General features: G+C 34.4%; 1 protein-coding gene across 12 annotated transcripts in view; it reads right to left on the reverse strand.

Moving 5' to 3' along the window:
* PMCA (plasma membrane calcium ATPase) overlaps positions 1–12,784 on the reverse strand; it is a 139,649-nt gene that overhangs the window by 35,055 nt on the left and 91,810 nt on the right. For all 12 annotated transcript variants that reach the window (XM_053763058.2, XM_053763060.2, XM_053763059.1 and 9 more), the window contains 3 exons: positions 6,423–6,623; positions 2,818–2,938; positions 1,914–2,079 (listed from right to left, as the gene is read on the reverse strand). In XM_053763058.2, the coding sequence (XP_053619033.1) occupies positions 1,914–2,079; positions 2,818–2,938; positions 6,423–6,623 (488 nt within the window). The remainder of the gene's footprint in view (positions 1–1,913; positions 2,080–2,817; positions 2,939–6,422; positions 6,624–12,784) is intronic.

Here is a 12,784-nt window from a genome sequence, read left to right on the forward strand (position 1 = left end):
GAATATTTCAAAAATATCACACCGCGGGGAATCTTGTCTGCAACGTGAAATATTGCGCGTATTTGTGCGACGTTTTTATTTTGGAGGGAAAATTGTGTACAACAAGAGCTCGGCAATATTATTTATTTAGATATTATTTATTTATTCAAACACACAATACAGACAATATAAAAATATATATTTTTATTAAACATAATCTTTTCCGAGATTTATGGTGCATCGGAATATACTATTTTAGTTTTAGGTTGACACGTATTTTATATGATTTATTTATTTTATACGCTATGCAATAGCGGACCTAGTAAAGGGCAATATTGATAGTAAAAGTTTAAAGACCTGTTTCCTGAAACCTACACATGTCATTGACCGTATTATAAATACCATTTATATGCACATGATAAGGGCTTCCCCAAATATATTCCTAGACAGTTTATCAAAACATATTTTCGATGGAATACTATCAGTCTGTTTGAGAGGACCAAATTTTCCATTCTCTATACTACCTTTTATCTCTTCATCACTGACTGCAATCAAATATACGGAACGATAAAAACATTATAAATAATTCATTGTTCATATATAATTTTAATGCCCAAATTTATATAGCCGTGAAAATACACTAAATGTCTAACGATATTTACAATTACAAATTGTAGTTAGTAATCTGATCTGAAATTTGAATGAATGAATAAAAAAATATTTATTGAAGCGACCAGACATCATTAAATTTTAATCCTAACTAATATTATAAATGCGAAAGCAAGTTTCATTATTTATTACCTCTCCTACTGATATTAGGAATTACTAATCACCTATTATTATAAAGAGGTAAGTCACAAAGACTTTCTGAGTTTGTATGTTTGAGGCGGTTAATCTAGGAAACTACCGAACCGAATTCAAAAATTATTTCACCATTAGAAAGGTACATTATCCATGATTGCTATAGGCCTTATTTTAATCTCAAAATACCCACGGGAGCGAAGCTCCCCGGCAACATCTAGTAATTACCAAATTGTGATTAGTTTATAATTATGATTAGTGAATAAAAAAAATACGAATATCTTTATTATTGTTTGCCTCAGTGATATTCACATGTAGCTGACAGTATTGTCAAAAAATGCTTCACATTTTGGAGATCAGAAGCACCGAGCACCACACATGTGCTCGGCGATAACCCAATAACGGCTTATCGGCTATCACCTGATTGTGCTGATTATTTACGACGCACGTCCATACAAATCTGATAACGATGATACGAGAGCTACCTGTTTGAGGGTATTTATTAAATTCGGGGGTTCGAACCACTTCAAATGTATAGCAATACCTTGCGGCCCGTCCTGGCTTCGCTCGGCTAAAACCTATACACCTAAACCTTCCTATTGAATCAATAAAAAAAAAGCACGCACCAAAATCCGTTGCCCATTTTTAAAGATCTAAGCATATATCGGCATACAGACATACAGATAGGGGAAGTGGCTTTGCTTTATATGAAAAAAGAATTAGAATTTCAAGGACGTCTGTCGGTGGGATGGGCAGCAAGTTTAGAGTGATTATTTCTATAGAGTGCGCGTTTGCAAAGACGTAATTATTAGTGTACATTGTGAATTGATCGGAACGTCGTATATTCAACTTTATTTCTTTTAACGGAATAAATAACAGTTTTGATGTAAATTAACTTTACTCGTTATTTACTTAGAAATGTGTATATTCAGTGTAGTCGAATCAAAAATTGTATGTTTATTTTGTACGCGGCCTCCGGGTTTTACGGTGTCGTAGCTGAAACTGAGAAAGGCTAGAACTAGCTAAGAGATATTTATAGGGAGGTTCAGTAGCTTAATTAAAAATATTCTGTTAATTAAAAATTTCTGAGGAGAACATTCGAGAGAGTGAGAAGTGAACTTATTATGGTTTACCTTAAGGTCGTTACTCTGCAATAGAATCCCGTCGGCAGGCAGCAGGTCTCCATATTTGATTTGGCAGATGTCCCCGACGACTATTTCGCTGATAGGAACTTGTTTAACTTCATTGCCCCGTATTACTGCGAACTTGTGCTCGCCCTCTATACGCGATTGTAACCCTCTGGAAATTTACAATGACACTTCAATTAAGTTTAATAGTACTTAGCGCCTATGAATTAAAAAGTGAGGAATATAAATTGAATTGGTCAGTTGCTGCGTCTTAAAGCACCCAAGGCAGAGCAATGAAACAAAGTTTTTCCCAGTTGTGCTGTAGATACTGTCGACCGCATACCAAGTTGCCCTTTATATGAACATTTATGCCGCGGTAATAGGAGCCAATTTGCAATAAATAATTGTTATAAGAAATCCCATAAAAAATGATTAGCATAAAAGCACTCGACAGGAAGGACCTCTCTACAACCTTGACATATTATGTCACTCTAATTTTCATTTTGCTCTGCGTGTATCCGACACATAATGCTTACCTCTCACGACAGATATCCAAAACCAAGATATGATTTGAAGAATATAATATCTATATATTTGTGATCAAATTTCATGTAACCAACTGAATTAAATTGAATTAAATGAAGTACAAATCTCAGTCTGTTGTATAGAATTATACGTATCAAAATCTGTGTGATTTTTTGATATTCAGGACATAATCAGAGTCAATGAAGTTCCTTCCTTTGAACCAATGACATTGCCGTGTGGTTGTCGTTGCGTCACAATGGCGTAATGTGATTGGTTCGCTGTGTCTCGTTTCGAAACGATTCGATGGTGAGGAGTGAAATGTTAACCCGCACTTCGCCCACAGGGCTGATCAAGAATGAAATTTGACGAGTGACATAATACACACCTGAATTGCCTCTCTTTCGTGTAATCGTTAAACGCTGTGACTATAACAACGACTATGACTGATATTAAGATCGCCAACCCTTCGATCCATTGGTAGTGGCCCTCCTCCTCGTCTAGGTGAGCTGGAAACATAACATAACTTATTTTAATAATAATAAGTCCAAATGGAAATGTCCCAGTAAATGTCCCCTAAATTTCCCAGTCTAAAACTCAACACAATGTTAATGATATGTATGTAGTTATTTATAGCTTCGAGAATTATAATATTAGACGTTTCAAAATTATGTTAAAATTGCTTGTAAAGGTATAATTTTAAAGTTTTTTTTCATACATACAATCAATTAATAATTGGTCTCGGTGGGGAAAAACTCGGAAATCTAAGACCTGCAGATTGCATTTACAGTTTGTGATAGGAGGAGACTTTCCTCTGAAAGTAAAATTCCCTTCCCTTTTCATTAATTTTGTGCCCAGATAAACCCACTTCAAAATCTTGTGTTAGTTTCAAAACAGTTGGACAGTTTGTTGAGTTGGTTTGTTGACCACAGAAATGACTAATGGTGGTAGTAGGACAGACAAATTTTACTAGAGACAAATAGCTAAAATTGTTGTTAATCGATTGTGCATCTACTTTTAACATATCATTCCGTGCGACGGTATAATATTTCGTAAACGAATAAAATAATAAAAAAGGGGCTTTGAAATAAAAGGGGGAACACACGTGCATATTCAATTAAGGTAATAATTAATTGTATCATGATTTTAATTAACCTGCTGTTAAGTTATTTCGATCAATTAGTCCTATGCGTTTGTCGTCGTATTTAACACAACGTTAAACCGAAATTTATTTGACCAAAATTTTAATTCGATAATGTGGGTGGACCGTTGCCATGCCGATATGGTAATTGGCTGGTGTGAGCGAGACAGATAGGATTATCGTGTGCAGTAAGCAACCGTATCTGGTAGGAACACTCGCTCTATGAAGGCATTGAATTTAACTGTTAATGTGTATGTATATATATATGGTATTCGTATTGGGAATATTGACTAAACCAGAATCTTCTTCATAGTCGTATTCCTCATGGCTGAGGGCCGTGGTCATTACATGGAATGAAACACACGTAACAACTTTCTTGGCATTATTAATGGAGTTGTTTGCCATTGCCTTCTCCATTTCACACACAAGTTAATAATCAACAAGTGTGCAGGTTTCCTCACAATGTTTTTCCTTCACCGGAAGCAAGTGGTGGTCGATGAAGACTACTATACATGGGTCAGATTGGTATACAAACTCATGTCGCACGAGTAGGATTCGAACCTGGGACCTTTCGATCCACAGGCGGGGGTCTTAACACCACCACCACCGCTTCCTTAACCATTAAACCAGAGTAAATGGTAATTATATAAGATTTGTCAAATTTTAAATTAAGTACATTTATTTTCTTTAATTCTCTAATATTTGTATTAATTTACATAAAGAAATACTATTTTTCAGGTGGCAATCTTGGTATGTTTGTTTATTGCCTATTAGCAGCAATATCTAATTATGAAATGAAGAGTTGTATTAAGATAGTTTTGACTTTATGGAAATGTATTTATTTACATATATGTATAATTAAAAACCCTTCATAAGGAACAGAAAACCAAACTATGTATCAGAAACAGAAACGTGGGCGTGGAGTGACCTTATATATTGCATGTATACCACGCCACCAAAATGATAATATTCCCTAGTGAACCGGGACCCGATAATCACATTACATCTATAGTCTCTATTACTATAATAACAGAGGTCACAATGACTCCGATACGGAACCACTGAGCTGGACCTAACAATACATGATTCGTTCGTGTGTTAACAGATTATGATTAGGTTATCTATGATTGTGCTGGGTTTTGTAATAGGCTTTTTAAAAGGTAAAGGTTGTGTCTGAGAAATAGAAGACTGAGCAAGAGTGCGAATAAGTTTATGAATAAGAGTTATGTTTAAATTGTTTCTATTTGTAAGACGGTTTATTCTGAAATTTAAAATAGGGTATCAACATGGTGAGGAACAAGAAACTTGATTAAAAAAAGAATTACGAAATCAATTGTCAATATTACATCAAATTCGATTAAAGTTTTGAAAACTTATATCGTAACCTCTATCAAAATTATTGATCAATGCGTGTTAACGATAACACAACAGATTTAATATAATAGATAACGCTAAAAATCAAGAAACAAAAAATATACACATTGAACTTACTATAAGTACTAAACTACATTGGAATTCACTCCAATTTTTGCAACTAAATCATTTACTTCACCATTAAAGTCTAAAACACACTAAGAAAGATTTGGAAACTCGAAACCGACGACCAACACAATTGAAAGCCGCTTTTTGATTTAGTTGCAAATAAATCTACAGTTTCTACACTACAATAATCAAATCTAGCGGCATTGTTATATCTTACCAGGGTCGTCTAATGTTTCCAAATTGTTATTGAAAAGAGAAAATACAGTCATTAATTATAATGTTGAGTATTCTAGACGCCGAAACACGGTTACATGCAAAATACTAATTTAATGTTCCAGGAATCGTATCTATATCTATTTTTGAATCGATGACACGTAAAGCTAATATAATTATAAAAAAATACTTGTAATAATAATCCCGCCAATATTTTTTCATTCGACAATATAGAAGTTGAAGAAAATACTGAATAAAATGCTTGTTTGCGTGTATCTAGTACTAAGGTCAAATGCTTCAAGAAAAATACTATTACTATCACAGAACTTCCAGTATAAACACAAGGTTTATCGTTAAAAGTTCATAAAAATCATCCAACCATACAGCTATAAATAACAGCCAACCGTTAGTACGAATTTCGATTTCGACGGACTTCTAAGATTAATGTCAGTCATGAGTATAAACTTTAATGCTTTCGAAACGTCTCATAATCGATTGAAAAATAGACGGCGGGATTTTATTATTGTTGAATGTAACACAATCGAAAGTAACGATCGATTATCTAGAACTGACTAGAATAATACGTGATTTAGGAATGATGTATCTATAGATTGAGAGTCCGATTATGTAACCTTTATTGAATTGAGATTCGTTATCGTCAGACCAGAAGTGGATAATGAAGGCGATTCAGGAGGAATCGACTCGGTTCCTGAATTACAGAAATGGAACTCGTTGATGTTAGATTAGACGTGTGTTTTGTTTCGGAATAGCAATAGAATTGAAATTGAATTTTCTTAAGATAATTCTATTAATAGTGGAATTTTCAGGACTCAACCTGTAACAACTTAGATAACAGAGACAGTAATCTGCTCTTTCTATCCTCTTGATACAACTTTGGAAACAATTTAGATATTATTATAATCTTTATCATTGATTGATATAAATATTGGGAAAACTATACTAATATAATAGCTTAGTTCATATTTTTGTCACTAAGAACTTACAAAATTTTTCTCAATCTATATTTGGAAATACATCAAAACGGTCAATTTGCTAAAATCGAAGACAAAATACATACAAACTATACAATATGAAATGTTTAATCGAGACGGCGATATTTACATAGTCGAATTAAAGAGAAATCCTTATTTGCTCACCAGGGTCTTCCGCGTCATCGGACGGCTTGTAAAAACTCAACCCTAGGGAGACGACGGCGGCCACTTCCAGGATAATGAGCGTCACGTCCTGCAGGGCCTCCCATACTAACGTGAGGAAGGTTTTGGGAGGCTTTGGCGGGATAAGGTTTGAGCCGAACACCTCGCGCCGATGCTGCAGGTCCGTTTTCGAACCGCTAAGACCTGGGGACAATAGAAATATTGATAAATTAATACACAAGGATAAAACTTATTGAGCCCTAAATGACGTTTCAGTAGTGGTTGAGGTACACTGTGTGGTGGTGATGTTGAAATAAAAGTAATTTTAATATCAAAATAAGTTTTGTTTTTAATAGCCCTTGGGAAATACTTCGAACAAATACCCTAGCTTGACCATACCCTATAATAGTGATCATAAGTATAAATAGCAGCAGTATAAATAGACATAAATCTATATGTAAATGAGAGCTTATTCTTGAAGAAATGATGAAAGTAGAAGTGAAATTGTACTAAATATATTCCTATACAGAATCGGAGTGAATGAAGTATGAAAGAACGAATAAAATTTATTTATAAACTGTTATATATGTACGTACGTCCGTAGTAAAGTGATTTTTAATGTCAATGAAGACATTAAGCACTTAAGACATACGTTTCTACGTGTGTAATTACACAAACAAACACTAAAACTCCTTCAAATGCTTTTGAAGTACCTTCCAGGGGCGTTACCTTTGAAGCACTTCTAAATTCGTTCTGTCTTATATTAGGTTTTTTATAAATAGACTGTATAAAATACTTTTTGAGCACAAACTTAAGTGCAGAACTCGAGTAAAAGTCGTAAAGTTTATGCCGAGGCATCCGCGACGTATTCCGTTCCATTCATAATAGATGACGCTGAACGGTTTAGTGATAAAATAACACGCACGATTACTCCATAAAACGGAACGCTTAAATTTAACAGCATCAATGAATTGGTCAAAATGCGGGATCATTTCTGTCCCATTTTGTTACGGGATGGGTGGCCAAAAAATGTTTTGAGTGCAGGCACGTTAAGCCATTGGTCCTACAGTTATATTTTGCATTCGTCAAACCCTGATTTGGTCAGGGATATGGGCCTATGATGGTCAGGCCTATCCATCCATCCTCCTTATCCCAGTCAAGTGCACTAGTAGTAAGGATATTAAAATGGCTGGCGATGATTATTCTGTCACATTAGCCTGTCGTAATAATAGCTGTTTTGAATAAAGTGCTAAAGATCTCAGGTGTTGGCACTTTTAAAGCTATGATGAAGTTCTCTCGACACTAAATATGAAACGCCAATCATGAGGCCTTCATGTTCATGCGCGTATCACATGAATCTTCGAGTATGATCTATGAGAGAGCAATCTGAGTCGAGTAGGAAAATGACGCACAACAAATTTTTTAGTTGTTCGATATCATAGTTTTACTACTTTACAATACTAAAGGTAGATATATAATGTAAAATCATCGATATAGTATATCTTATATCCACATGTAAATAATTTATTTATATAGTATTTTTATAGAAAGCGGTCACCGCAGGCATTATTATGAAGCGCACGTTTCTGATCCTGAATAAATATTTTCACGCCACAATTATTTCCAAAAACTGAAAAACTTTCGCTCGAATTACCAATAACTAAAAAATCTATATGCTAGACTCTCGCATTCGTTTTTATAACAAATATCCCGACCAATCACCACTTGGCTTTGACTGCACATGTGTGTGCTTTAGCACATGAATCTGTAATTCATGTGCTAAAGCTTTTTGTATGTGCGTACAAATCTTCAGCATTGTCAGGGTGTTCGGATGATCTATCGAAAGCTTTTTATTAAATCTTCTGCAATTTCCACAGGTGTTGTTTAATCTTAAGTTAGTTATATACTGTAGAGTTTTTTTTGGCATTTCATTTCCTATTACTTCAATATTTTATCGTATTTCGTTGAATTTCTTTCTGTTTGATCCAAATTACTACAATGAATTCATCTTTTATCATTTTAATATCGACATCCATATGACCCAGATAAAAATCTCGTGTTATTGAATATGATTACAATTCGAAAATTTAATAACTGATCAAATAACATCGAATAAGCGCGCTATTTGGAAATGTATTCCTAGAACCGTGTAGAAATTTAGCCTACAGCCTTACATCAAAAATCATTTTATTAATGATTTATTTTATTTATATGGCAACAAAATGTACTTGCTCTTTCATCATTGACAGTTGTATGCATCTTAATCAAGGCATTCTTTCTCTCTCTCTCTCGTCTGAGCGTTTTCCCGGTTTCGTCCTCAGCCGTTGAGTGTCGGAGCCCAGGGACCGCTAATCAAGGCAGTGTTACTATTGCATACTAAAACAGATTAAATGAAACGTAAAATATTACTTAAGAAGATTTTGTACATAAGACCCGCACTCACTCAACAGCTTCAAAAGGTCAAAAAAGTGCTATGTGATAACAAGAAACCTTGTAAGTACATAAATTGTATGCAGAATTTATTGCTCTTTCTGTGAAAACAAAAAAATGCTGGCCGCAGGTCTCAGCTGCCTTTATGAATATTTATCGTTTGATGAAGATCCGTTCGATCTTGGCTTTTTCTGCCATCTTTTTTATTCAAATCCCTTTGATATTATGAATAAGGGAGCAAGGCTTCACGCTCGTGTTTATGCATTAAACTAAGATATTACTTTTTTATCTCATCAGACCAGTTGAAAGATGAATATTTTCTATAAATCCTTCGACTTCGTGTGATAAAGAAATGTTTGTGTTGTTTGCATACTATATAAATGTTGTTTTGCTTCATTAGGTATATATTAAATTGAATTTAGTTGTTAATTGCTTCCAAAATAATGTAGAAACTACAGATGATAAAAAAAAATTGGAAATCCTTTCTGAGGCTAATGCGGATCGACTGACTGTACACGATGATAGAAACAAAAAGGCAAGCAATAACAAAACATCTAAGTTCCAACAACCTGAAGTGTTTACCCAATTTTATCTGATATGATAATTTGTCAAATAAATTTAATGTAATCCAGGAAGAGGAAGCCGTTAAGGACAGAGAGAAAAAAGGAGCAATTCTTTTTAACGCAACAATGTCTCCATAAACGTAAGGAACCACCCTAAACGTATTAAAGGGAGGTAAGATTAGAGCCTACACAAAATTATATTGGCTCTCGTTTTTTAAGGACTTTAATTTTTATTTTTCTCTTATGGAGATTTTTTTTCATGTATTTTTATTTGCAAATGTCACTTTTTTTTGCTGAATCTACGATAAAAAATAAACCTTAAAAATTTGAAAATTTTTACGACCGGCATTCAGGTGACGTCAACTCTTCTTGGCAATGCTATTGTTGACTATCTATGTGTTGCCAAGGCTATGTGTACTTCAGTTGCCTCATACAAAATCCACTGGAAGATATAGTGATCCTATTCTAAGGCTGAACCGACGCCACTGTATGCTTTCCCGCGTTTTAAAACTCGGGTACATCATCTGATTGTATGAGCAATAAAAATTTATACAACCGTGTGTACTGTGTGTGAGTCATGGTCGAAAACTATACATAAATAACCACCTGCCACTACGGAATCGGTTGCGTAACTATACTAGTTATTTATGTTGGAGTTAGCCCGCGAAATAATCGCGTCATCCATTGCTACGATCATCGATGTAAACCTCTAAGCTCGGAGGTGGAGGAAATCATAAAAATCATCGTGATAATCAACACATTGATCATTCAGCTCAGTTTAAGGTTGAAACTTGAAGGGACAGTCATGATGTTCGATCTTCTTTTCGAATCGAAATAGCAAAATAATAATATTTTAAGTTTAGATCAGACCAATAAGAAGCCACAGCAATTGCTTTATTAAGGTCATGTATAGTGCAAAAAAGGGTCATTTTAGACATGACAAAAGATTAGCCATGGATTAAATTGCTTCACAGTCACGCAAAGAAGAAGACTGAAATAATCAGAGTGGTGCTGCATCTTAATACACATGATAAGAAAAACATGATAATAAGTGTTGACGTACGTAAAGAATCGTCCATTCCACCGGTCCAATGGAGTTCGATTAGTTTGTTATAGTATAAACACGTGTTGTTTTCCTAGAGCTTTACAACTTACATTTTTCATTGAGAACGTGTACAAACCGTGGTATCGATATAATAAACAATTCATCGTCGGTCACTTCAATCTTTTCTGTGCTAGATTTTATTGATTTGTGTAAACTATTTTCGCGTACACTTTACTTATAAAAAACGGTTTATTGTCGATAAATCCAGATTACGATTGTGGAACGGCTAACGATGGTTACTGGACTTCGGGTGAAATAACTTGCAATACGACCACACTGATTATTAGACAAACGCACGTCTAGTTCGCTTGGTTGTGTAGTTAATAGGTCTATAGAGACAATAACTGACGACCAACCTTTTTAAACGAATGCAGGTTGTCTAGTTGGCTTGGTATAAGCCTAATACTAAGCTTGGTATAATTGTAAATAGAATTCAAATAGGCTCTGAACCTATCTGTTAAAAAAAACCGGCATCAAAATCCGTTTTAAAGATCTAATATCTTCCCGTTGTCTTTATTTTATACTATGTAATTATAATGATAATGATTATGAAGTCATCATTATAAAATTCTGTATATAAATTATATCTTTCTTTTCTAATCATAAAATTCTGAAGCTGACTGACAGAACTAGTGGCCGTAGGAAATTTAAATTTGGTATGCAAGTATCTTTCAAGGCTAAACTGCTGCTGGGCCGATTTTGGTAAAATTTGGAATAGACTTATATAAATAACACCGACTGAGACACAAAAGAGGTTTGAATATTTTCACTGCTATAACAGTTGTGAAAGTGTTAACGATCAACAAAGTCAAACATAATCTATGGCATCTGGAGCGAGTGGGTACTAGTAATATATACCTCGTGTCAGAGCATCGTGCCGTAACGGAATAATTGCCTGAAAGCCTTTTAAATACGCGACCGTTCCACCTGATCACAAGCTCGATTTAATCCAAAATGTATTGCATGCAGCTCTTGAACACACCGGATGGAGTTAACCGTATCTTGTCCCCGAGGAGGCAAGGGCAAACGATACATCATTTAGATTAAAATTTCAGATGCCTGTAGATAATTACGTTGTGTCATTTTATTTAAGAGTAAATACGCGCCAAAATATGTTGTTACAGGATTAAATTTAAATCTTAAAACACCCAAGGAGACTATCTACTCACACGACACTGTATGCTTAGTGACCACAATGGATGTAATTTCCATTGAAACGTTAACCGCAAGAATGTTTCCACTAAACAAACATGTAGTTGATCAAGAAAAAGAAAAAAAATGAATATATCGCCAATAAAAGACAAGGTATTACTAGTAAGTCGAACAATATCATACGCTTTTTACTATGACATAGTAACAATGTATGTAACTAACAATACACCTGGTAGTGGCTAAATAAATAGACTGGAGTGACCTTGACCCCTTAACGGCCTTCGGACAATATCATAGAAAATTAAATTGAACGACACGCTTCCTACAGTCGACCAAACATCAAGTCACCATATTTGACTCTATATTTCGTGGTAATATGGATGAATTTGTAATTAATTTTTGGTAGATTGGTGTGATTATTACTGCCTTAGTTTTGATATACGATATTTGCTCTGTAGGATTCCATTGTTGGAGTGAAAATAATGGCTTTACTTAAAATGCTTAATTACAAGTATTGAGAAAACAATTAGATTTTGTTGAATAACAACACAATGTTCCACTAAAAAGCAAATTACTTCTCTACCCTAAAGTTATCATAGAAGTGAATTTTTCATGACAATTAAAGGGAATTGGTAGATGTTTATGAAGAAGGTTAAGAAAGAGTATGGTAATAATAAATTGTAGAAAGAGGATAAATTTCAATGTTAAATGTTCAGAAAACTATTAAAGCATTGATAATGACAACAAAAAAAAAAACAGGCATAAACAGTCACGTGATTGTCAATGACCGAAAGAAATAAGGCGAAAGCGAGTCGGCTAAATACTAAATGATTTCCTATTTATACCGTCGATGCGATCGATGGCCGATGGTCTAGCTATCCGAATACAGACTGACAATAACGTCTGAATTACTGATGAAGTGACATCAGTGCTACTTTAGTTATTTCGTCCGGTATCGGTGATCGATACTATGGTTTAGAGTACATTACTCCTAGAGTTGATCGGACATGTTTTAGAGGAAGCAATACAATTTCTACAAGAGAATGAACAATTGACAAGAAAGTTTGTACATGATTACAAATGGAATGGTAACTGTAATCACGAACATCTAGTCC

Source organism: Plodia interpunctella, chromosome 23 (assembly GCF_027563975.2).
Source record: "Plodia interpunctella isolate USDA-ARS_2022_Savannah chromosome 23, ilPloInte3.2, whole genome shotgun sequence".
Taxonomy (NCBI): Eukaryota; Metazoa; Arthropoda; class Insecta; order Lepidoptera; family Pyralidae; genus Plodia; species Plodia interpunctella.